This window comes from Pteropus medius, unplaced genomic scaffold, assembly GCF_902729225.1.
Source record: "Pteropus medius unplaced genomic scaffold, Ma_sr-lr_union100, whole genome shotgun sequence".
Lineage (NCBI taxonomy): Eukaryota > Metazoa > Chordata > Mammalia > Chiroptera > Pteropodidae > Pteropus > Pteropus medius.
Window position 1 is genome coordinate 18747784 of NW_024354500.1, and position 25840 is coordinate 18773623.

At 35.0% G+C, this 25840-nt stretch overlaps 1 protein-coding gene, 1 long non-coding RNA gene and 1 pseudogene across 4 annotated transcripts; 2 read left to right on the forward strand and 1 right to left on the reverse strand.

Annotated features, from left to right (window-relative positions):
* Positions 1-1322: 1322 nt before the first annotated feature.
* On the reverse strand, positions 1323-25815 carry MTO1 (mitochondrial tRNA translation optimization 1). 3 transcript variants are annotated; one of them, XM_039853205.1, is made up of 12 exons: positions 25672-25815; positions 15415-15614; positions 15199-15316; positions 11611-11900; positions 9624-9736; positions 9335-9525; positions 8970-9100; positions 8211-8415; positions 7959-8130; positions 6402-6520; positions 3084-3244; positions 1323-2270 (listed from the first exon to the last, which is right to left on the reverse strand). In XM_039853205.1, the coding sequence occupies exons 2-12, from the start codon at positions 15607-15609 to the stop codon at positions 2109-2111; spliced, it is 1857 nt and encodes a 618-aa protein (XP_039709139.1). In that variant the 5' UTR covers positions 15610-15614; positions 25672-25815; the 3' UTR covers positions 1323-2108. The 3 variants fall into 3 exon arrangements, 2 of the variants coding, with proteins under 2 accessions (XP_039709139.1, XP_039709138.1); XM_039853204.1 differs by lacking the exon at positions 25672-25815 and adding an exon at positions 19950-20270; XR_005650748.1 differs by lacking the exon at positions 25672-25815 and adding an exon at positions 19950-20203 and having other exon boundaries at positions 2078-2270; positions 3084-3215.
* On the forward strand, positions 11221-11339 carry LOC120595104 (uncharacterized; annotated as a pseudogene).
* LOC120594971 (uncharacterized) lies at positions 20141-24813 on the forward strand. The gene is made up of 2 exons (XR_005650749.1): positions 20141-20368; positions 22098-24813. It is a non-coding gene; the product is annotated as an uncharacterized LOC120594971 (long non-coding RNA).
* Positions 25816-25840: the final 25 nt, after the last annotated feature.

Consider the following 25840-nt stretch of genomic DNA (forward strand, 5'->3'; position numbering starts at 1 on the left):
CATCTGGTTTAATTTAGCATAGGTCTCTTTCTTCATCCTCCCTCCCTCCTCCAATGATTTTTACAAATGTTTAGTGTCTCTTAGCTGTTCCTCTTTTTATTTTGGTGTTTCTGTTGAAATGAACTTTAGTACCTAGCTTTTCTAACCACTAGCCAGTGTGGTCTGTGGTGGGTAGAGGAAATCACAGGCATGGTCAGCTTCTGTTGGAGGCTGACTATTGTCATTGTTGGGGGATTGCTATAAAGTAACTGAACTAGATAGAGTTAGGTTACATTTTTAGCTGATTTTTTCTTAGGACATCATAGTCTATAGCATGTCTAATGAGCAGCACCAGAATGTAGGATGTTTTAAAATATTCTTTTAATTGAGATAATTGTGTATAACATTATTTTAAATTGTAGATTTAAAGGAGTTTCACATCCTAAGCTAAATGGCAGAACCTAACATGTTTTTCATCAAACATTTTTCAGTGAGAGTTACTATTGTAATGTAATGGCAAAACTTACATTTCTTTATATGTGTAGTGTCACTAGCCCCAAATTACAGCTGTCAAGAACCTTTCAAAGATAAATTTGTTATATTCCATTTAAAATGCACCCCATTCACTGTTTTTACTCCTGTATTTAATCAGAAAAAAAGTTTAAAAACAGTGATTTCCTTTCTAGCACAAAATACCTTTTTTAAAACACAGTATAGTACCGTAATCAATATTGCCTCTGTAATAAGAATTCTGCCCAGGATTAGCTATAATAACTAAAAGAAAAGTTACCACTTTTTGAAATGACTAAGTCAAGAATCAAAAAGAATTCATCACTGTGAAATGATGCAGCATTATAAGTACTTTTTACCTTGCTACTGATCTTGACTGATTTATGAAAGACTAAAATTAGATGAAACAAATCCATGAAAACTGAGCTCTATTCAAGTGACTACATATAATCATAGCAACATTGATATTTGGCTGCCTCAACCCATGATCAGGCTTAACACCTTTATCTGTAGCCAAACTGACTTCAGGGTCCTTGGTACTGTCTTAGGATTTGCTTTGGCCTGACACTGACATGGGAGCCTCTCCCTAGGCTGACAACAGATCTGAGTTGGCATTTCCAGGGACAAGTTGGGCCCTCTGGCCTACTTGATTGTATTCAACCTCTAGTCTATCCACAAAGGTTGAGGTATCTAAGGAGCCAGCCAAAGGGCCCAGCTGGTCATCCTACCCTAACTTTGTGACCACGTATCATGGAAGTAATGGAGAGAAAGAGGAATGCCAGCACCATTCACATTTTTCTGTCAATTCTGACTTAAAAACAGGGAAACATTAGTTACTAATTACTATGGATTTATTTTCAGTGTTAAGAAATCATGGCCATGACAGTTTCATAAGAAAATGTTATATAAAATAACTACCTTTACTTTATTCTCTCTTCCTTTATTCTGCCTTAACCAGGTTACCAAAAAGTTTTCCACCTTGTGGATGATAAGAAACTATGATGATTTCCAATTTTTCTATTTTATAGGGTTTTCATTAATGTACAAAGATAATTATCAGTGAGGATTTCTGCAGAAGTACAGAAATCTTAAAAGTCAACTTTCACCCTACATACTACATTTCAATACTGGAAATTAGCTGAATGATTCTGGATAATTTTGTATAGTTTCAAATTTTTAGCCCTAAGAATTTGAAGGCTTTGAAGTTGCCTCCTAACCTAGCATAACCAAGCAGAAGACTGCTAACTTTCAAAACAAGATAAAAGATAAGAATTTTAATTTGGTACATTTAATGGACAAAGTCCTAATGATTAGGCAAATCTGCAAGTTAGGACTTTCTTTTTCATCTTTAGTTTTAGGTCCACTATAATATCTCTCTTTAAAGAACTCTGCAGAGAGTTATATTAATAGGCTCATTGTATTAGAATACTCAGGGGACAGAGTATAAATTAAGAGTTCATAACTTTTCTTTCATACATACAAAAAAACACAATGATAATCTCCATAAATTAACAATGAAGCGATAATAACTAATAAGTTATTTTAACAGATGCTAAATAGAAATACTTATCTCCTACCTATACTCTTATAGTGATTAAAAGTCTTCTATGAATAGAAAGTTATAACTCCCTCTCTTCAAGTTTGTTTGTATCATATAAGCATTGATTAGTTTTGGGCAATTCATTCACAGATGCCTGTCTTTGCTGAGTGGTCTTTACAAATCTGAGCAGATTGATGATGGCAGCAGGTGTCACTCCAGGTATACGACTAGCAGCCCCAATCTGTGAATTAAAACCACAAGAGAAATATAAAGTGAGCTATAGCAAATCGAATCAACTGTATATTCTTCCCAATAACAATTTATGTATTATAGTTAAAAAAATATTTTCAAAACTGTATTTTCAAAATAATTCTATAAAGTAGATAAACTTGATTGCTAATATCTTCATTTAAAAAAATTTTACCGACCATATTTTTGTTAAATGCTCCTTTATTTTATGAACCATTACTAAAACAAAACAAAACAACTCACTACCCATAAACTATAAGACACCATCAATTTTTAAGGTACAACTCAGATTCAGACATGTTAAAAATGTGCATCTTAGATTCAATATATATGGCATATCACTCTTTAAAGATCTTTTAGAAGTTAAATACTATACACTACATAATAAAGTTTTAAATAGGCATTTACTGATCTATGTGAGTGTGTGCATCACAGCACACACATTCTCATACTCTTAGGCTAAAGAATGGGGTGGGGCAACCTCTTCAGTGCCCCTCTTTCTCCCAGTGGTTCCCAAGGCAACAGTATAGAACCCTTAAGAGGGAGTCAAGTAGTGATTTGAAAACCACTGAATTTCTAATCAACCCAATTCTTGACTTCCAGTTATTTATTTAGACTAAGCTTTTTGTTAATCTCAGAAATGTACTGACATCTGTCATACAAAGAGATACTGAAAATAAGAGGTTAAGTTTTTTATGACAAAAGAAAACATTAGTTATGTGGCCACTGTAAATCCAGGTTTAAAAAGTTAAAGAACTGGCTCTTAATTTATAACCTATTCCTATCCCATTGCCTTTTTTCTTACTGTCTGTGGGCGACTGAAATGTAGCTTCTCTCGAACTTCACAGGACAAGGACACATCCTTGAGAGTCAAATAATCTAGATCTTTTGGTAGTTGGAGAGCTTCATCCCGTTGAATGTCCTTTATTTCTTGTTGCTGATGGAACAATACTGATTCATAAGTGGCTGGTGAATAAAATTAATTGTGATACTCAGATTATATTAATGACTTACATTTGTATAGCTTCTTACAATTTACAAAGAGCTTTTGCACACATCTCATTCAACACTTAACATCAAGAAATAGGTAGATTTTCCCTTTCACAGATGAGGAAACTGAAGCTAAGATAAAAAGAGGGAGTTTCTTACAATATTAACTACAACATTCTGTCTGATAGTTTTTTGCATGTCCTTTTCTTTTCAAAAGTCTGGAAAATTAAAAATAAGAAAAATTGCTTTCGCTCCCAGTGCAAATTTTAGTGGAATACCCCTCAATAGGCTATGGGTTTGAATTTTAAGTTCTAAAGACAGGATGTTTCTTCAAGAAAATGGTTTTCCGAATTATGTTCAGATAAAGCTATGCTTTAAAAAAGTTGAAAGCCTCTTAGATAAAACAATTTAAATAATTTAACTACAGTTTTATTTAGAAGTGAAGTCAAAAAGATAATTCAGCCATTATTTTGTAATTAAAGTATTCTGTTCTTAGAAAAATAAATTCAAAACCTGTTTTAAAACCTAAATTGAAGTGGTCATTCTGTCCTGTTCAAGAAAACAAGTCTTCCCTAAAGGTTTTGGTACCTGCTTCCATCACCTGACTGGTAGCCAGAAAATCTCAGCTCTAAATTACCAATGAATTACCCTCTGACAATGGGCACTTCATTACCTTTCTGGCCTTAGCTTCTTTATCTAGAAATTTTAAAGGCTGACCTAGATGACTTTTGGTGGTCTTTATAGCAACAAAGGATAGTTGTGAAGTGCACAGGCCTTAGAGTCAGACAAACTAGGTTCAAATCCCAGCTCTGCCGCTCACCAGTTATATGACCTTGGATAAGTTGCCGCTTATCTGTAAAATTAAGATAATAATTCTAATACTTATCCTTCACAGAATAGGTCTAAGTAAATACTCATATAAAGGGCTTAGCACAACATTATAATATAACAATCTAGTACAACCAATTGTAATATGATTTTATGATTCCTAAATAAAATATAAATGAGATCATGGAATATAAATGATGTGCTATACATGTTAAAGGTATATTTATTTAATCTTTCAAATATGTATATAGCAAGATGAGAGATAATAAGTATAATCAGAAATTGATTTCTGCCCTCAAGAAACTGGTCCTCTAGTGGAGAATTTGAAAACCACTGATAGGTGTTACATTTTAACCTAGTGTAGTTTTTTTTAAGCCATGGATATAAATTAGTCTTTATCTAAAAACAAGTTAAAGATAATAATTCTGGATTATTCTAACCTAAACCTGGTGATTGGACAAACTAAAACTGCAAACCAAGTTTAAAATATAGAATTCAATCACCTCTGCACAGGTCCTAAGAGCCTAAATGTTTAATAAAGTAAATTTTACTCAATAGAGAAATCATGATGTTAAAATAAAAGGTCAGCATTACTTATACATAAGTATAGTACCAATGTCTGGACAGTTGAAAGAATGATTTTTGAGTTTAGCAAGGTTTCCTTTTACTGCTAGACTTTTGTTAACTTGCATGGTAGGATGGTAGGTAGCACTCAGGTCATCCCATGAATGCAGTGAAAGCACAGCAAGATGATAGACCTCTCTGGAACTGGATGAAAATGCCACTAGTAGAAGGAATGCAGCATTCTTACTATCTTTGCAGGGTCCCAAGGAGCTTAAAGTAACTTTCCTGTTTGAACAGTCTATTATCATCTAACTTTTCCTACCTTCTCCTCATCTCATTCTGCTTGCTCCCTGCCTTTTTCTCCACATAATTTTCCACCTTAGGAAGAAATATCTATCAAAATACAGAAGCCGATATTATTCTCAGTATTTTTATGTTTAAAATTTTTCACAATGAAAAACACAAAAAAATGCAGTGTAACTACAGGTCATCTGTGGCTTTGATGGTCAGTACATGTGTACCATGTGTTATAATGTACAGAGAGGACTATGGATTTCTCTGATGCAAAATAAGTATGTTAATGGTATTCCAGTATATTGTCAAAGCCAAAGATAGTATCATTTTTCTCATTATTAGAACACTAGATGGGGAAACTATAAAAAGGAAGTTCAAGGAAAGAAATTTTTTTTAAAGGAGAGCTTTATAATAGCACATCCCAAATTTGAAATGTGCACACAAATCAACTAGGGATCTTGTTAAAATGCAGATGCTCACTCAGTGGGTTTGAGGAGGAGCCTGAGTTTCTGCATTCCTAACAAGCTCCCACATGCCTCAATGCTCCTAGCCTGGGAATTTCACTTTGAGCAGCACAGAGCCTAAGACTATAGGAATAATGGCTCTTCTTGACATAGAGCTATTAATGGATCTGCTGTCCATTTATAATTTAGACAAATGGAAAAGAGTATATAGACATCTTAAAGAAAAATGAGACAGAAGACAAAACTCAGATCATGATAGTTTGCAGGATAGAAATGATCCAGAGCAATTTTTCACAAGACTGTAAGACCTGACTGCTTTCCATTTACCTGCCCTTCCCATTTTGGGAAAATTTGGTCTCAGTTCAGATCCCATGGTCACAGTATTTCCCTATCCCCAATGGTCAACAAGATGACATTGACACTGAGACTTCCTAGGAATGAGCCTGCCTAGCACTGTCACACCACACTATCTGACCAAAAGGATGGTCATCAATGCACCCTTCGGATCGATTGATGACCAAAAGGGGCAACTGTAGACAAAAAAGGGGTTCTATGGAAAGTAATCTCACAGGGGGATCAGATTATAAATTCCTAACTTGGGCAGGTCATGATTAGTCCCACCTCAGGCATGTAACTTTTTTGTAAAAGGTTTATTTTTGCCTTAATCAAGCCCTATCCATTGTTTCTGTGCATCTAGGTTAACATACCTTTGAAATAAGTAGTAACCACCCTCAAGAGAGCACAGAATATTGTTAACTATCCTGTAATCCAATCCCCACCCTGCTTTCTCTCTCCTCCATATAATCTTCCCTACCATCCCCTCCTTAATTTTAAATGCATATAAGGAGATGCACAACTTATTCCCCAGAGCATTTGAGATCTTGCTCCCTAGCATGTTGTCAGTTTGCCTCAAATAAACTCTTATAAAAATTCAAAAAATAAAAAAGATATAGACATCTTAAGTAAAAAAATGTATTTTCTACCTTCTATCTTCAGTCTTTCAGCTACCTCTCTACATTTAGTGTACTTTTTCAAGGGCTCTGGAACAGCCCTGGCCAGCAACTCCATATCAACCTCTTCATACTTCAGAACGTCTAGAGCTCTGCAAATACACAAAAATGTCATTATCGTTAGGGTCCATATCATATAAGGCATGTTAAGAAAACATGTTAAGGCATGTTATTCCTTAGAAATAATGTCAGAATAAATACTATCAAAAGCTATACTTGAAACTAAAAATAAAATACTAAAAAAATAATATCAAAAGATACTCCTAATTCTTTCCAAGTACAGTGAGCAAATGTGGCAGCATCTGCATCATAATAGGATCTCAATAAGAAGAGTATGTGATTAGGCCCCACTCAAAGGAGATATAAGTTGTTAGTAAAGATTACATTGCTATAATCCATTTGCCTGACCTTTCTTGTAAGGACAGAACATACTCTGATAACAAAGGTTTGACTGAATTCCCTAAGAATTGACATCTAAACCATGTTAAGGCCATGTCCTATGAATGAATCATCCTTTTGCATGCTCAGAACAAGCTAAAGGAGATCTCCTGCTTCCTCCAAGTGCAAAATATTCTGTAGTGTCTCTCATTTTGTTTGGTTCTCACAAGGCCTCACTGATCTGTACAGTTTCCCTACATTTATTGCCTTCATTAATTTTATTTTTATTTACTAACTTTGATCTTTCCCTCTTTTAACAGATTGCCTTATTGATAAATTCCATCCACCTAAAACTTATTAAACTCATTAATTATTCAAGTCAACACAAAGTTAGATCTGCCCATTCATGGGTCCCACATCTTGCCAGGCCTCCCACCAACCTTCATTACAGCTCATTCTGTTACCGCAGTCATGCATTATCACCCTTTGCGGACGGTTGACTCATCTCTCCCTCAGATGGCCTGCTCTAGGAAAGTCCAGAAATCCTCCCCCAGTGAGGAACTGTCAACTGACTAGAGGCTTTATCATATAAGCTACACTGAAACCATATAACCCAAAGTTCCAAAATGGAAATGGTTGTCAAATTCACTGACAGTGAAACATACCTCCTAATGACTAACCAAAAAAAGAATCTAGCAGGATGGTGACCTCAGAGAAAATCCCTTGACCATCTAACTATTAAAACCTTTTAAAAGATCATTTGTTTACATGGCTTGGAGCTGTTCTCAGGTCCAGACTTCAAGATATGTTTTGAATCAAGCCTAAGCCTCAGAATGCAGAGGTCTGACCATTAAGTCCACAAAAATCTCTCACAAGGAAACTATGGTTTAAAAAAAAGGTAAAATATACTGGGGACCCAGCCCCCTCCCCCCAACAGACAGAAGTTATATAAAAAGTAAAAAGAATAATTTAGAATCATAAATATTTTTAATACTTTATAAAAATAGGTAAGTTACATTTAAAGGATTTTGAAAAAAAGCCAAAAGCAAGCTTCATTTAAAATGTGCAGGTAGGGAGTCTACAGGTAATGTCTCTCTGAAATGATCTCATTTTTCTTTAAAAATGAGAAAGGTCTATATTAAAAATTCATACCTGAGATGCACACTTTTACCCATACTTATAGAAGCCTCTGGGATTAACTTTTTCCATTTAGAACTTAAAAACTCAATGGATTTTAGCACAGAAATGCCTTCTTCTAAAGAAGACTTTATCCAAGAAGCTCTTTCATATCGTTGTTGGGACACACAGCCAGCTTCCCTATACCCTAGAAGAGGGAAGGAGAAAATGCAATGAGAGAGGCGTGAAGAAGAGTAAATCTAGTTGCTGGACTCGGTGAAGAGTTACCTCGGAATGTGAGCCTGCTGTCAGCATTATCAGGGCGCAGTGACAAACGGAACTCTGCTCGGCTGGTAAACATTCGGTATGGCTCGTTGGTGCCCAGGGTGGTGAGGTCATCAATCAAGACTCCTATGTAGCCTTCTGTTCGACTTATGACAAAAGGTGGCTTGCTTCTGACCCGAAGACTTGCATTGATTCCAGCTATCACACCCTACAAGAGGACTGAAATGTTTCAAAGGCCATTATGAACTGAACAAAGAGCTATCCTATTTAGAACACTACCTGGAAAAAACAGCATGGGGCAGTAAGAAAGTAGGCACTGCCCAGAAGGAACAAAATAGAGGTAGAAAATGTGATCCTTATTCAGAAACAGAATATGGGTAATGTACCAATTTACAATATGATTCGTTGTTTTCAAAATATATTCCTGAAAGGCATAGATGTGCTAATCTTTTTCAAAAAAATCCACCTGTAAAACTTTTCTAGGCTTTTTCCTCTTACAAGTAAAAATATAACTTCCCTCTTAAAAGCAATAATAAATAATTTTCGATAAAGTTATGTTAAAAGATAAATAAAACCACAATTCTTTTTTTAAATCCTATTGTATACAGTAGCCATTTCCATATACCCTAAAACAGAAATAAGTCTTCTATTAGAGTTATGAGTTATATCGAAGATCTATATAATTATTATTACAGATGTTAAAAGGAGGAACATCAGTTAAATAGTCTCTTTCTGTTTACATTAACATTTGAACAAACTTACTTGAGCTGCAGCTTCCTCATAACCAGTAGTGCCATTTATCTGTCCAGCGAAGAAGAGCCGTTGCACCAAATGAGTCTCGAGGGAAGGAGTGATCTGACGGGGGTCCAAGTAATCATACTGAACCCCGTAGCCTGACCAAAGAATAAATGGTACGAAATAAGTAAACACAGAGGTAAATTTGCCTCAGGGCACAGATGCAAAGATTATCATTAAATGCTCTTCAAAATCGAAGACTATTTTAAATGCATAGATGTTGGGCTTTGTCTTCTGAGGCTCTGAGCAACCATGACTGTAGCTAAGATCTCCTTACTGCCAGCTAAGGCGATGCTGAGCTCATGCTGAAGGGCAGCTGTGATTCTCTTTACCTGGATGGATCATTTTAGCTTTCTCCAAACCTCTGATGCACGTGATCATTTTCTCTTGTAATTCAACTGGTAGTGTCACAGATAACCCTTGCGGGTAGATGAGGTCAGAATCCATTCCTTCAGGTTCCAACCAAACCTGATGTACACGGTTTGGAAAACGTAAAACCTTTGATTCAATAGAGGGGCAGTATCTAGAACAGGGCATTTAAATTTAAAAAATTAATGAAACAAACAAATGAGAGTCGACATCATTCCTTAAAGTAACTGAGCAGTGATAGTTTGTCCTTACCGGGGCCCTCTTGTGGTTTCCTTAATGTGACTATTAAGATGAAGATTCTCAAGGACAATCTCATCCACTCTAGGGTTGGTGTGAGTCAAGTAACATGGCAGCTGATCCTCTGGCTAAAACACAGAAACTAGTTAAAATATTGTTTTGCTTTTCTACTGGTTTACCTCTTATTCAAATAATATGTGCTTACTTTTATAGACATTAAATCTGTGCATAATACCAACTGAGTATGACTTATGAAGTATTCTTGCCAAAAATGACCTAAAAGATAAACCTAAATTTTGGCAAGCCTCTAGATCTACCAGTTTACAGAAAATTAAAGAGGATGGAGAAATATATTTAAGACACTGGAGGGATGAAATCAGACAAATCTAAAATGTGGGATCTAGAGAACAAATGACTTTTTTCCCCACATATAAATGTCAAAAAAAAAAAAGAGAGAGAGAACTGTTATAAGATAATATCCAATGTAATATATGAACCTTATTTGGTTCCTGGATCAAATAAAACAACTGTAAAAAACATTTAAAATAAACTGTAAACATTTTAAATAAACGTTTTAAGGCAACTGTCAAAAATAAGTACGGAAAACTGAACACTGAGAATTGGATAATGTTAAGAAATTATGTTTTGCTGGGTGTGATAATGGTATAATGGTTTGTTTTTACAAAGTTTTTAATTATTAAAGACATATACCAAAGTATTTATAAGTGAAATGATATGATGTCTAGGATTGTTGCTTTACAATTCAGCAAGAAGAAAGTATTGAGGAAAGATAAAACAAGAATGCCAAAAAATGTTATTTGTTGAAGCTGAGTGATGGACATAGATTCATTATACAGTTTTTTCTACTTTCTGTAAACTTAAAAATTTATGATAAAAAGTTTTAAAATACACATACTAAGAAAGTATCATCACAATTTACATTCACCAAAGCAAAAATATAAAAGTGACTTTTCAAAATTACAGAATATTTGAGCCTCTTATCAGAATAACACTCCTCAGAAACTAGGACCATCAGTTTTTAGTCCTCAATTCTAAGCACACAATATATTTTTTAAAATCGAAAGACAGACAAAAGTAGCTTTTACTCTTCAAAAATATCAGTATCATGAAAGACTGAGGAACTGTTTCAAATTAAAGAAAAATTACAATTAAAAGCAATATGTGATTCTAGATTGGAAAAAAAAAGGTTGCTATAAAGGATAGTATTGGGACGATTAGCAAAATCTGACTATGGACTTTATATTAAATAACCGTACTTCATCAATGTTAAATTACCTGAATTTCATCACTGTATCAAGGTTATATTAGAGAATGTTTTTGTGCTTAGTTGAGATACAGACAGAAGTTATTAGAGATAAAGGGTCATGATCTCTGTGACCTACTCTTAAATATTTCAGGAAAAAAAGTATAAATGTGTATACTACTGTTTTATACATATATATAGATGGAGAAGAAGAGGGAGAGGGACAAAAGGAAAGAGAAATAAATATGTTAAAATATTAACAGTGGGTACATTTCAATGCTTTATAGGTTGTTTTAATAGTCTTCCAACTTTTCAGTAGGTCTCAGACTGTTTCAAAAAGCTTAAATAATCTATGGCCATGCCACCCTCAACGAGCCTGATCTCATCTGATCTCGGAAGCTAAGCAGGGTCAGGCCTGGTTAGTACTTAGATGGGAGACCACCTAGGAATACCAAGTGCTGTAGGCATAAAAAAAAAAAAAAGAGAATATAAATATATATATATCAAAAGCTTAAATAGGCAAAGTTATTGAAGTAATGAATTTAAAAACTTACAGGAATACACAATTAGCCAAATTAGCTAATCCTTTTAAAGACCACATTTTGAACCCTAATAGTGATGTAAAGTGAACTGCTACCAAAAACTAAGTGACCAACTAAATGAATGGTTAGGCTATATCCTGCCGTGAATAGCTAAACTAATATCACTGTAAAGCCGGGTTTTCACAAATGATCTTACCTTAATCCACACTGTTTCATTAATAAAGCTGAATGGTATTGATGGATTATCTGGTGTCTGCTTGTTTAGAATGCTAAAATTAATGGACTCTTTGGCAATTCGGGGCGGAGTCCCAGTCTTCAATCTTCCTACCACAAACCCCAAGTTCTCTAGAGTCTGAGCCAACCCTATGGAAGGCTGATCCCCTAAACGTCCTGCTGGATACATCTCCAATCCAATTACAATCATGCCTCTCAGAAATGTCCCAGTGGTCAGAATCACGCTATCTGCATATATTTTGCTTCCATCCGCTAAAGGAAAAGAAAGGAGAGTAAAAATTGTGTTCTAATTTTTACCACAGATCAAAGTGGAATGTGACTATTTTACATTAGAACTACAGAAAAACTTTGTCTATAGAAACTTGATAAAAAATTTTAAATGAGTAAAAAGGCTATATGTTATCAATCTCAAGAATCCAAGAAAGCTGGGAGAATATAACATGCTATCAACAATTCACATGTTCCTAAAATCACACCAGCAATGAAAATGATTAAATCAGTCCATTTAAAAATTAGTTAATTTTAGATTTCTGGTTAAATATTACAGACTGTCTAACATGATTTGTTCTCCCCCTTGAAACACCAAGAAAATGAAATAAAGGGGCAAAAAAGGTATAAAACCACAATGACAAGTAATGGGAAAGAATCTGTCAAAAGATGATACATTTCAAAATATATTTGGAAGACAGAAAGTGGTTGGAAGAGTGATCTAGCAGCAGGGAGAAGACTATACCTCAAACATCTGAAGAAACCATACCAATGAAGATGAACTAATTTGCCCTATAAAGGTCCAGAAATTGGAGAAGTGAGAGTAAGAACTGAGAAATGTAGGAATGAAGCTTAGGGTCAAAATTAAGAGAAACAGTTGAAATCTACATATAAAGGTTTTATCTACAGACAGCTCTACCTTACAGGAAAATTCATGTTTATTCTTCAGGTAATGGGGAGTCACAATTTAATGGGTACAGAATTTCAGTTACAATGATGAAAATGTTGTAGAGATGGACAGTGGCAACAGCTATACAACATTACGAATGTACTTAATGGCACTGCATTGTACACTTAAAAATGGCTTAAATGGCAAATTTTGTTATATACATTTTACCACAATAAAAATTGTATTACTGAGCCTATAAAATATAGACATGGTAAAAAAAAATAGCATTTAAAGATATTAAATTAACAAAAGTATAAATAATTTAAAAGTAAAAAGGTCTATACTAATAATAAAAACACAATCATTAAATCTGGAGAGGATAGGAGGCAGGAGAGAGAAAAAGAAATGAAAATAAACTATTTTAGTTACTGTTCACAGGCAAAACTGGTTAAAAATATCTATGAAGATACATATATATGAACAGATAGAAAGACTAGACAAGAAACCAGTAATGCTCCCAAGGAAGAAAATTGATTGGCTGAGAGACAAGATGAGAAAGAGATCATCTTTTTATTTAACATTCTTTTGTCCCTTTTAAACTGTTTACCATGTATATATATTCCCCATTCAAAAAAAATTAATAAATCTATAATAAAAATTAACTTTAAAACAAGGAAATTAAATCAAGATTTGTATTTTAAATGAGCTTTCTCCAGCAGAGCTCCTCTCACACCGTTTTGTTCCCAGGCAGCCATATTAGTCCTCTAGGCAGAAGACTGATTCTTCTCCTGAGAACTAACAGACATCGATATTTGGGATTTCCCCAACACAAAGACCAGTTCAATTCCTAATCACCAGACTATAGAGTACATCAAGCAATACAATTAACTGTGCACTAACAAATCTTCCAATCGGTGTTTTAGTTCTTCATTCAAAAATATCTTAACAGAAACCAAAGTTCTCGAGACACTTGAAGGAAGAAAGCTGTGTACATGAAAGTAAGCAGCCCGAATAAACAAACAATAGAGAAATCTGGAGAAAATATACAGATCAGAAGGAAACTTCGAAAATTGATCATTAAAATCCTTCTATGATTAAAGAAGATATCGAACTCAGAAACAAAGAACAAGAGGCTAAAAGGAAACTTCCTAAGAAAATATGGCAAAATGACAAAAAATAAAAATTAAAGAAATCTAGAAGACCAATCCAGGAAAGGACAGAAGTTACAGAAAGAGAGCATGGAGAAATAGAAGGAAATAGCTCAGAAATCAGGACACAGATTTCTAGCTTAAGGACACCTAGTACTCCAGTATAATGAGTGAACAAAGACCACACTGAGCAACATCATTTAAAAATTTCAGAACATCTGAGACAAATTCAAGATCCTAGAAGCTCTTAGAAAGGGAAAAAAATGTCACATACAAAAAAAATTTAAGTCAATATGCACTGAGCTGCTTCTAAGCAAAACTGGAAGCTAGAACGTGGTGGAGCAAGACTGTCAAAATTCTCAGGAAAAAAGATTTAAACAAGAATTCTATTCTCAGCCAAATTAAGAGTCAAGTCTAAGGAGAGAATAATACATTTTCAGATATGGAAAGACTCAAAAACCTACCTCGCATGCATCTTTTTTTGGGAAGCTACTGGAAGATGTGCTCCAGCAAAACGAGGTATTAAAAAAGAGACAGACTGGAGTCCCAGGAAACAAGGGATGATGTAACAGCAAAAAAGTAAAAAGAAGTCTCGAAATGACATCTGTGCACAAAGCCTAGAGAATAATTGTTCTGACTATAACAGATGAGTTGTGGGGGGTTGTGAAAGTTGATATCTCTGGGAGGTAAGCATCAAAGAAAAAAACGATTGATAGATTATTTGAGCATTGAGAAAATGAAAGTTTTCTGATGAAAAAGTTGAACAGGTATACAGGTGGAATAAGCAAATAAAAAATAAAGCAATTATTAACCCAAAGCAAAACAAAGAGTTTTATGAAAGAAAACAAACATAATACACTAGTTGGAGCTGCAGTAAATAATATTTAGTCATAATAATATAAATATTATAAACCAAATTTTGTGGTATAATTATATTGGAAGGATAGAGGAAAGGAAAGCAGGGAATTAAAGAAAGCTACCATTAAAAAAAGTTAATAGATAATGTCTATGACTGATAATTTAGGGAGTAAAAATATGAGCATATTGTTTAGAAGTATAGATCAGAAGTGAGAGCTAAAAAAGTTGAAGCGGTTGGGTCTGTAGAGGTGATATAGAGATAATTGTTTATCCATGCAAATTTTTAAATTATATTTGATTTTTGTAAAAATTACGTTATTTTGATTAAAAAATTAATACATTATTTAAATAAAAAACATACTCTCATAAAATATAAATTTAAAAAATTTAAAGTCAGAACTAGGAAAAATAATAAAACAGAAAGACGGAGAGAATAAGACAATTATGCAGGCTATAAAGTCCTACACTAAGATGGTAAAGATGAGCCTATAATTTGACTAAGTATCACAAAGGCCAACATGAAGGAGAAATAATGTTTTTATACTGTTTCATCATCTATGAAAACACAACAATTTCCTAGAATAAGCAAAACATCTCCATTCTGCTCTAAAATAACTTGCTTACATGGAGTCTGATACTGTTATTATCATCTATAACTAGTACGTACCCAAAACAACACCACTGACACGGCATTTCCCAGTGTGCTCAGGTTCTGGTTCTGTAAGAATAAGATTTTCTACAGCTCCCTCCTGAACAGTAAGCAGCCGTGTATTTAGGATTTCTTTCTGTCAAAAGAAAGAAACAATAGGATTTCTTTCTGTCAAAAGAAAGAAACAGTTAAACAATCACTACAATCTCTGCTGTCTTCATGCCCTATTTTTACCTGCATGTTCTGCTTATAGAGTTTCCTATCAATTTGAGCTCTCAGACCCCAAACAGCTGGTCCCTTGCGGCGGTTTAATACTTTGAAATGTACACCAGACTGGTCACAGATTCGAGAACACAGGCCATCCAAAGCATCAACTTCCCTCATTAAATGTCCCTTTCCAATGCCACCAAAGGAAGGATTACAGGACATCTGACCTAAAGAAAACAGACATAAACAAAATAAATATATGAGCACCTTGCAATAGTTATAATGGGGAAATATCTGTACAAGTGACTAGAATCTCCTCATGTGATAAAAAATAAAAAACTTGAAATAAACTCTTAAAAGAAAATTCCAAAGTCTCAATGGGATGCAAGAGTTATTCAGGGCATTTTGGAAGATAAACCATTGCCTGTAGTTTCAATTCTTTCTTTGATGCATATTTTTACTGTTTCATTAGGTTGCCTTCTCCTCTAAAATTTGGTTTTGAAATCCCTACCTCATAAAATCTTTCCCAATCAAGCATACTTTTAAGAGTCCCTTGGCACTAGTTCACTCTTATAATCAATATGCCTTCCATAAATGCCATCTGCTGTTTTCTTTTTGCTTATTTTGCATAAATAATTAAATTATAAGCTTCCTCAAAGTGGACACCATATTTTATACCTTTGTATTGTCTACACAGTGAGGCTGAATAGCACTGTGATTAGGAGCATAGGTTAGGAGGGAAAGACCTTGCTCCAATTCCTAAATCTATCACTTACAATCTCTGTGATTTTGGCAAGTTATCTCAGTTCTGTACTTCAGTTTGCTACTGTAATAACAAGGATGACAGCTGCAATAGATTATTTCCCTCCTTCCTTTGATATAGAATCACAATTTCATTTAAGTAAACACTCTCCTCTATGAGGCTTTGTGTTTAGGGAGTGAGACCTAAACTCAGAGTACGGGTAAATCTTTATTGATCTAAAGTAATCATAGTAATCCTGTTCCTACTTGCCAGTGTCTGGTTTAAGTGTGGGTTAAGCTGCTGTGGGGAGGGGTCTCTAAGAAAGTGCCCCCCCCTCCCCCGCACACAAAGAGATAGAAGTAGAAAGGGGGAAAAAAAACCTTTCTCTGCTGAAAGCTGTCATCTCTGGAAGTGACACCTGGAACTGTTATAGCCATTTTACAATCATAAGGATAGCTGGAAGGAATCTGAATTCCTGGATATTGTGACAATGCTGAATTAAGCAACCTTAGAGCTGATCTACCTGCAGACTTCTTGTTAGAAAATAAATTCTCCTTTTTGTTTAAACTAACTGAAGAAGAATTTGTTACTTGCAAAATGAGATAGTGTACATAAAGCAATTAGCACAGTATCTGGAATAGAGTAAGCAATAAATAACAATTACTAATAGTTTTAATTTATTTCCCAGGTCGATGTAAAATATTCTTTGCTTCTGATCTTAACTTTTGAAAAATCACAATTTCTTTAAATTATTTTTTTACATTTATTTTAATCATAATTAATTTTCCTTCACCAGCATCGTTAAAAATTCTTCTAATTATTTTCTCAAATGTGTAAAAAGTTTACTATTTATAAAAGTATCATTACATGGATATCTTAGAAAAGTGCTCCAAACAGTGTTTAAAATCAATAAGTATAAATAGTAAATATTTATCCTATCATTGAATTTATATGAAAGCAATTGGTTTGCATTCCTGAGTTCTTAGTCAATATTTTATTTCACATACAAATGTGAAACTATTTTATTAAAGAAATATAAAAAATAAGAAGTAGAGAGAATAGTGTAATTAATTCCCAATTATTGACTCAGGTCTTTTATAGCTCAATGCACTTCCCTCTTTCCTAGAATTATAACAACTGTAAATATTTCAGACAAAGCTTTTTTGTTTTAAAAAATGACTAAATCACACCTAAAACATTTGAACTGTTTATTAATGGATAAGTAACCAAAATAAAAACTGGAAATGTGGAATGACATCACAAGGTATGATTTTTTTCTATTACTCTGTACTACTTTTAAGTAATCCTCTTCCCATCTTCAGAGAGGAAACATTTCAGATACTTTTAGATCAGTAGTTTGTGATGTTTTGCTTAGTAAACATTAAAAATAAACAAATAAAACAATAGAAATGTATTTCCAATTCTCTACTGTTCTCAGTACTGTGTTGTTTTATATCCACCTAATCTCACACATTTAAATTATGTCTGTCTCCTAGAGCATCGCTGTTTTAGATATAGCTACTCATCAAAATGACTTAGCTTTTTTTTAACTCTTATTACATATCAGTTAATTTTTTAAAAATATCTGAATCCGACTAATTTCTGACATTTTCTCAATGTTTGATCCCCAGAAATGAGTCTCTTCATACATAGAATAAAAGCCCTACAAAAACTAAGAAGAAACTATTGAAATTCTACCACTTTTTTATATTGTTAAACTGGACAACTTCTAAGCACTTTTTGAATTGGTGTACTATATTATACCTATTTATACAATTTACATGTGTAAAAGTCAAGTGAAAAGAAATCATCTTTTTAAATTGCTAAAAACTTTTACTCAAAGAAATACATGTATCAATGTTGAGCCCCTCTCCTTATAGGCATAAAAGTTGAACATGTCACTCTTTTGCTTAGCTCTCAAAATGTCTCAACATAGAACTCTACGAAGCCAGCGTTCATTCCCAATCATTTGGAGTTGGAATAAGCAGCTCTGTTGGTCATTTGTGCTCTTAAATAGAGGCTATTAACATCCCATGTGTGGTACCAGTAGTTGGACTGGGCAGTGGCAGAAGAAATGAGTCCATTTTCCACTCTGCTAAAGAATTTAAGTTGGCTATGTGGAAAAGCTTATAGTAAAATAGTTAACATCTGACCACTTAATATGAGCTAGGCACTATGCCAGATGAGTTCCATATATTTTCTGACTTAAACTTTACAGCAACTTGATGAGGTTGGTACTATTATTTCTATATCATAGAGAAAGAAACAGCCTTAGATAAAATGTCCCTTGTCCAAGGTCACATAGATAGTACACTGTGGAGCCTGGATTAAAGGTCAGAAAGTCTAACAACCTCTTTAACATTCTTCATAAAATGCATAGGTGATACAGAACAGATAGAATAAACACTCAGAGGCTTGTCTCTTTTGGTGTGAAGACAAAAGACAGTTTGCCAAAAAAAAATTATTTTCCAGGTTAGTATAAAAAAACACTTTCTGCCTCTGACTTCACTAACGGTAGATAATATGACTGAATCACGACTGGGTAATTCATGCATTCTGTATTCTTTTAGAAGTTCAACCTTCTAAGCCAAAACTATCTGAGGCCAAGTAGAAATAGTTGAAACTCCACTATATCAAATTACCTTAAAAAATGAAACTTTGATTTTAAGACAGAATTGTTACTCACTAAGCTCATCTATAAGAGGTATTAAAATATCTCTGAAATACATTTATTTAAAAACCTAGATCATATTTTGCTGAGAATATGAATATGGGATTTTAAAATTAATTAATTTATTTTAAATAGTTTCAAGTATACAGTACATTGGTTAGACATTTATATTGTTTATAAAACAATTGAATATGGATTTTGATGGGAATCCCTTTATCCCTGACAGAACTAAATTACTTGTATAACTATCATCTTAGTTGAATAATACTTTTTTGTTCATTAGATTTTTTGTTTTGAAAAGTAGTATAAGTGATATTACATAATAAGCAAAATGTAATCATTCTGGCAATCATATAGACCTTCCTCCAAAAAAAAAAAATCGCTGTTAACTTTATATTTCTCGACAGTTACGATCTGGATGATAACTTTTAAAAAATATTTCAATTGGATTTTGTTAACGAATGTCACCATAAAAACAACTTTTTTTAAAGAAATAATAGGAAGGAAAAAATATTTCAGTACACAAATATGTGATTTATACATGATTTTTACAAAACACAGTTAATATTTTAATCACTGTTCACTTTTAAGCAAAATGCAGGAGGAAAGACATAGGCATGCATAATTTTCAAGATACAGTCTTAGCATATATCATGATTGGTCCTGCTTTAAATTATGGCCAACCACTGCGTGTAAGGAGGTGGGTGGGAGGTGGGGTGGGGGGGTCGGGGTGCGGGGATCCATTATGAGTCCTAAGCACAAAACTGGGGAATAAACATCCAGTGGAAATATAGACTGTAACAAACGGTAGCATCGTTCCTCAATGGTCGTTTAATAAACTTTCACTAATAATGTTTATTCACTCTTTAGCCAAAGCAACAAGTTAGTAAAGAGTAAATGGCAACAATGAAATAAGAAGCTATCAGCTAGTATTAGCCTAATATCAGCTAGAATAGCCTAATCCAGAGTTCTGGCTCGGGACTGCCTAATCTGCAAGACACAAACCAGGCAAAAACCAGACAATAGGATTCCCAGTAGCCTAGGGAGAAAGAAGAGGTGGCCCACATTAGGGACTGGGAATGAGAAAAGTGGATTGATTATTCGTAGTTTAAGTACTATGCCAAGCTCCACACCACCTGCGCTCCTCACCGATCGTGTCCACGCGGTGCGTGAGTAGCAGAGTTCGGGAGCCGCACCGAGCGGCAGCAGCGGCTGCCTCAGTCCCAGCATGTCCTCCGCCGATAACTACCACTTCGAAGTGCGGAGTCCAGGGCGCCGCACTGTCACCACTGAGCCGAGCCAACGAAACCTGCTGTTTGGTGAGGGAAGCCGCAACCCAGCGACCACAACTTCGGAAGGAGAACATGGCTGGAGAAAGACAGTCTCTTTGATTCTGAACCTGACACGAGCGAGGGGCAAAAATTTAAGGTATGACAGAAAGTCTGCAGGGCGCAGCCATCTTGCTCTGATGTCACGACGTAGCACGTCTCCGTCCAGCGTCGCCGCTGATTGGCGTTTTGGCGCTACTCTACTAGTAAAGCTAGACCTGGCAACGGCTAACGGCGTTGGTGAGTGGGTGGTGTGTACCTGTTTGCCGGTTTGTCTGGACTGTCTGGTCACCTATGGCTGTGGTTTGGGTCTCCAACGCGGTCATTTTGTTTTTGTTTTTGTTCTCTTTTTCCTGTGATTTGCAGCCCTAATCGCCAGGTGGCCACCTATAATGATTTCGATCACTGTTTTATCAGATTCCTTGAATTTTCTGGTACACCATCACCTTGACTTTTGTTTATGAAGACTGTCTAAATAGGAATAGAATAGAAAGGAGTTTAAGTACGTTTGTGGGTGAACGATTCATGGTGGCTAATTAGAGAAATCGAATGATTCAAGGTTAAATGTCCTTGATATTTTTAAAGCCTTAAGAAACTTTGGTTAAAGAGCGAAACAACCTGTGTGAATTTTACCGTTCTTCTTATTAAAAAATCTATCAAATACATACTTTTGTTGTCTTTTTACATTAAGTGTTCTTTATAAATAATTTAAACCTAACGGAAATTAAAAAACTTGTGAGAGTTTAACCTATAACTTCCCTGAGGCCCTCTGCAGCCATAATCCTCATCAGCATTTTATTGCCGCTATTTTTTTATACAATACTAATGCTATTATTATTTTGCATATATAATACTGTGATTATCTTGTTTTTGTTTGCTTTTTTTAACAACGTATTTTTGACTAGATGCCAGTATATATGAATCTATCCCACTTTTTAATGTTTATAGTATTCAATTGTGTATGTGAACCTTAATTTATTTAATCAACTCTAATTACTAGGCATTTGGATTGTTTCTAATTTTTTGATATGATGATCATCCTTGTACATATATCCTTTTAAATTTATGGGACTTGGATGCGGCTCGATAGTGTAGCGGTTAGCACGTTTGCTTTACACGTAGAAGGTCCTGGGTTCATTCCCTAGTGGAGCAACAGTCCATGGTCTATGGCCATGCCACCCTAAAGAAGCCCGATGTCTGATCTCGGAAGCTAGGCGGGGTTGAGCCTGGTTAGTACTTGGCTGGGAGACCACCTAGGAAGACCAGGTGCTGTAGGCATAAATAATAATAATAATGTATGGGACTCTTTCTAATGAAAATACTGTGAAATTACAGTGGTCCCCAACATTTTTGGCACCAGGAACCAGTGCTGCTATGAGAATCTAATGCCTAATGATCTGAGGTAGAGCTAAGGTGGTGATGCTGGCGCTGGGGAGCGGCTGCAAATACAGATGAAGCTTCGCTTGCTTGCCTGCTGCTCACTTCTTGCTGTGTGGCCCAGTTCCTAACTAGCCACTGACTGGTACCAGTCTGCAGCCAGGGGTGTGGGGGCCTCTGGGGTAAAAGGACTCCTCAATGTTTAAATTTTTGATGATTGCTAAATTAACATTCTAAAAACTTTGTGTCAGACTGTGTACTAACAGTGTAAGATTATTTCATCACACTGTAGCTAGCATTGGATTTTAATTAAGTTTTAACTATAAATACATTTTTGGTATTTTTATTGAAAATGGGATATTATATACACCATTTTATAATCTACTTTTGCACATAATAGTTTATCATGGATTTTTCTTACGACAATAAATACAGATTTATGTGATTTTCAAGGGCTACACAATGTACTATTAAATATTTTTAAAAATTAATAGCTTCAGTCTTTAATAAGCGAATCACAGGCCTACATTTTCAATTTTACTAATTCCTTCACATGGTATATATTTAAATGAAACCCTTCTCTTTCTTACAGAGACATTAATCACAGACTCAAAGATAAGATGTTTAGGCAGAAATTGGTATATATTTAACTGGATTTCTACTGTAAAAGAAGGTAAGTCTCTTCTTTATTCTGAAGTTAGTCTTTTACCATTGTTTTGGGGATTCCTCAAGACCAACCTCAGGTTTAATGATAAGTTAGAAGGACTTACAGAACTCTGAAAAGCTGCTATATTCATGGTTATTAAATTCAGAGAGACCAAAAACAAGCTTCCAGTTGTTTCTCCCTCTGGAGTAATACAGATAGGACAGCACTTAGATTTCCTAGCAATGATAAATGACAATACAAAGTATCGCCAGCCAGGGAAGTTAACCCACACCCAGGCACAGAGGCAGAGACGGAGTGATCCTGTCCATGGCAGATGACAGAGAATGCTTGCTATTTAAATGAGCTGACTTATGAAATGGACTTGAGGTAATTCATCGTAAAAGGAAAAAAAGTTATTGAAGAGTCTTTATTATCTGGTCTTCAAATAACTTCCTTAGTATCTTTCCTTTTGCATTTGCTGTTCCTTTAGACTGGAATACCTTTCTTTCTTCCCGTGCTCTGTACCCCTATCTTCCCACAAACTTTATGGTACTTCCTGTTTCAGAACAATGTCATTCAAGACAAAGGAACAGTTACACATAGGCAAGAAGACAGAGATTATATATGTTGATGCTTTGTTATCTTCACAACCATTTCCTGATACACTTTCTTTACTTCTAAGAAATCAAGGTATTCTGGTTTTCTTCCTATTTTTCTGGCTACTTTTTCTCAGTCTATTTTGCTGATTCCTCCTCTTTGAGCTTTGTTATAAAGTTCAAGGGCATAACCAAACCAATCCCCAAATCCTATCTTTAGGATTCTATCTCCTGGGACCACTCCTAATATCAATTCTATAGCAGTCTGGGACCAATCAGAGATAGAAATCACATGGTAGATTAAACAGGAGATATTTAATATAAGAATAAATTATAATAAAAGAATAACTATAAAATATAAAGAAATTCTATATAGCACCATAGGGCTAAGGGGGAGTATCCAAAGAAGAATAAACTTGGAAGTGGTTCAGATCTCAAGGTCAAAAGGCCTTCAAAGAGCATGAGCTATACAAGGTAGCTTGCAGAGGGAGCAGCAGCTATATGTGGATTTCCTGGGCCATAGACCGTCTGTACACAGGGCTTGAAGAAAGATACAAGTGCCTGCTGTGTGAACCTCTGGACCGCAGGCAGCTGTGTGCAGGCCAGGCAGGAATTTGAGTTTCCCGGCCTAGTAAGCTATAGACAGGTTATGGCCAGGCCAACGCTGCAAGGTCCCGGAGGGATCACTTTCCAGGCCCCGGATAGGTTCTATCAGATTTTCTCATACCCACAAGGCTGTCCTTTCCCCATTCAACCCCCTTCCACTCCCTCCACTATACTGGAAATTGCAGAAAACCTCTTCCTCTTGCAAATTCCCTTCAGCAACCTCTACTGAGAAAGATTAACATAGTGGGCAGTTCAAAAGGGAGATGCTTAAAGGAATTCTATTGTTTATCAGAAAGCATATATTGAAGGGGTATTTGGAGCCAAAAGGCAATAAGTTGATAACTGACATATCATCTCAAACTTCACAAGCTCCAGCCACACTTGTCTGAACAATCAGGCATTGCCCCACCTTAGGTCCTTTGCATTATCTTTTGCTTCTGCCTAGAGTACTCTTTCCCCGGTAGCCCCTCCTTTAAATCTTGGCTCAAATGTCTCTCTCCAAGTATTTTAGTATTGTAGCATTCCTCACTCCTGATCCCTCTTGCATTTTTTTAATACAGCTTATAATCTACTATATGAGGTAATTATCATATGTATTATGTGCGAAGAAGGTTTTATTTTTTTCGTTTTTTGTTTGTTTGTTTGTTTGTTTGTTTGTTTTACAGCTCTGGGCAGTGAGCAGTAGTTTGAATTGTGATATGAGAGATGTCTGTTTCTCCCTGCCAGTCTGTAGTCTCCAGGAGGGCAAAGATCTTTGTTTATCAATATATCCCAAGAATGTAGAATAGTAGGCATTCAAATATTTGTTGAGTGACTAAGTTAATTACTGAAACAAATATAAAATATAAAGGGTACATGTAAAATCAATGAGGTAAAATATGTACCCACAAATGAATCTCTTGGATTTTTCTTCTAGGTAAAGCCAAAGATTCATATCAAGATTCAACTCAAAAGTCATTCATTCCCTCTATGATCTAGACACTGGTTGCTATAGCAAGATTGAGCAAGGAACAAGTTTTCCTCCTTTGACAGGTTACCAGTAGAGATATTTGATTTCTGATGTGGTAGACTGCTTGCACCAGTGGACTTTTGAAGACTTTGGAAATGGCTGGAAAACAGCATTAAGTTAGCTGAACAGTCATTTACAGGATACTATGACAAGCAGCTGGAGCCCTTGGAGAAGAACAATTGAACTATAGAGCAGAGGTCTTTAGAATGGGGTAGGCATAACCCCTGGGCATCCTGGAAGACAAGTGAACTTGCAGTTTTAAGGAAATGGATTTCTAAATTTCAACTTCCATTTTACTCTTCTCTGAAATTGGTCAGCTTGCAAACAAGCCTGACTACACAACAGTCCTTCCATTTTACAAAAGAAAAATATAAACATCTCTCATATCACAATTCAAACTACTGCTCACTGCCCAGAGCTGTAAAAAAAAAAACCAAACAAACAAAAAAAACCGAAAAAAATAAAATCTTCTTTGCACTAAAAGAGAAGGCTATATCAAAATATTGGATTCAGGGAAACTTTTTAAAAAAGGAATCATGGCATTTTTGTCCACTGAGAGATGAATGGATAAATAAAAGGTAGTATATACAGAGAATGGAATTATTCAGCTTTAAAAAGGAAAGTTGACACATTACGACATGGATAAATCTTGAGAACGTTATCTTAAGAATTAAGTGAAATAAGCCTGTCACAAAAGGACAAAGGCTGTATGATTCCATTTCCATGAGGTACCTAGAGTAGTCAAATATATAGAGACAGAAGTAGAAGGGTAGTTGCCAGAGGCTGGAGAGAGAGGGGAATGAGGGTTACTGTATAATGGGTACAGAGTTTCAGTTTTCCAAGATGAAGAGTTCTAGAGGTAGATGGTGGTGATGGCTGCACAATGTTAATGTATTTAATATCACCTTATTGTACACTTAAAAATGATTAGGCTTGTTAAAAAAATAAAAGTAAAGCATTCTAAATCCAAGGGCTTCCTCTCTCATATGTATTTCTATAAAGGGCTTGGCTTTAGAAATAGATATTTGAAAGCCTGTATTGAGATACTCTGGAATCTCAACTGCAGAAGTAGCATGGATTATTTAAAATGTATCATTTTTGATGGGCTTTTGAGAACTAGTGGATAAAACTAAGGAATAAGAACTTCACACAATTTTTAACATTTGCTTTCAAAATGTCAAATAAAATGAAACATTTATTCCAATTACAGTCAATCTTCACCTCTTTTCGTCTTGTAAAAGACCATTTTCTATTTCCTTTTAGTTAAAAAATTATATATATACATACACACACCCTTATTTAAACTTACCTGAACAAGTGTCTATTAACTTCAACAGGCAACAAACCCTGTATTTTTTCCAAAATTCTTTTAGCGGAATGACAAATTCTGGTTTTCAAAGCTCCAGAGACTATTTCCCGCTTTCCTCGGGTTTGGTTTTGAGTGTTTCCGAAGCCATGGGCTTGGATGGCTGCGAGGA

Coding starts and splice junctions, on each gene's coding strand:
- MTO1 (XM_039853204.1), bottom strand. CDS start 20,166: ATGTTCTCCTTCCGAAGTTGTGGTCGCTGGGTTGCGGCTTCCCTCACC. Junction 15,615..19,949: donor GCACCGCGTGGACACGATCG/GTGAGGAGCGCA, acceptor TGTTTTCTTTAG/GTCAGATGTCCTGTAATCCT. Junction 9,526..9,623: donor GAAACCACAAGAGGGCCCCG/GTAAGGACAAAC, acceptor GCCCTGTTCTAG/ATACTGCCCCTCTATTGAAT.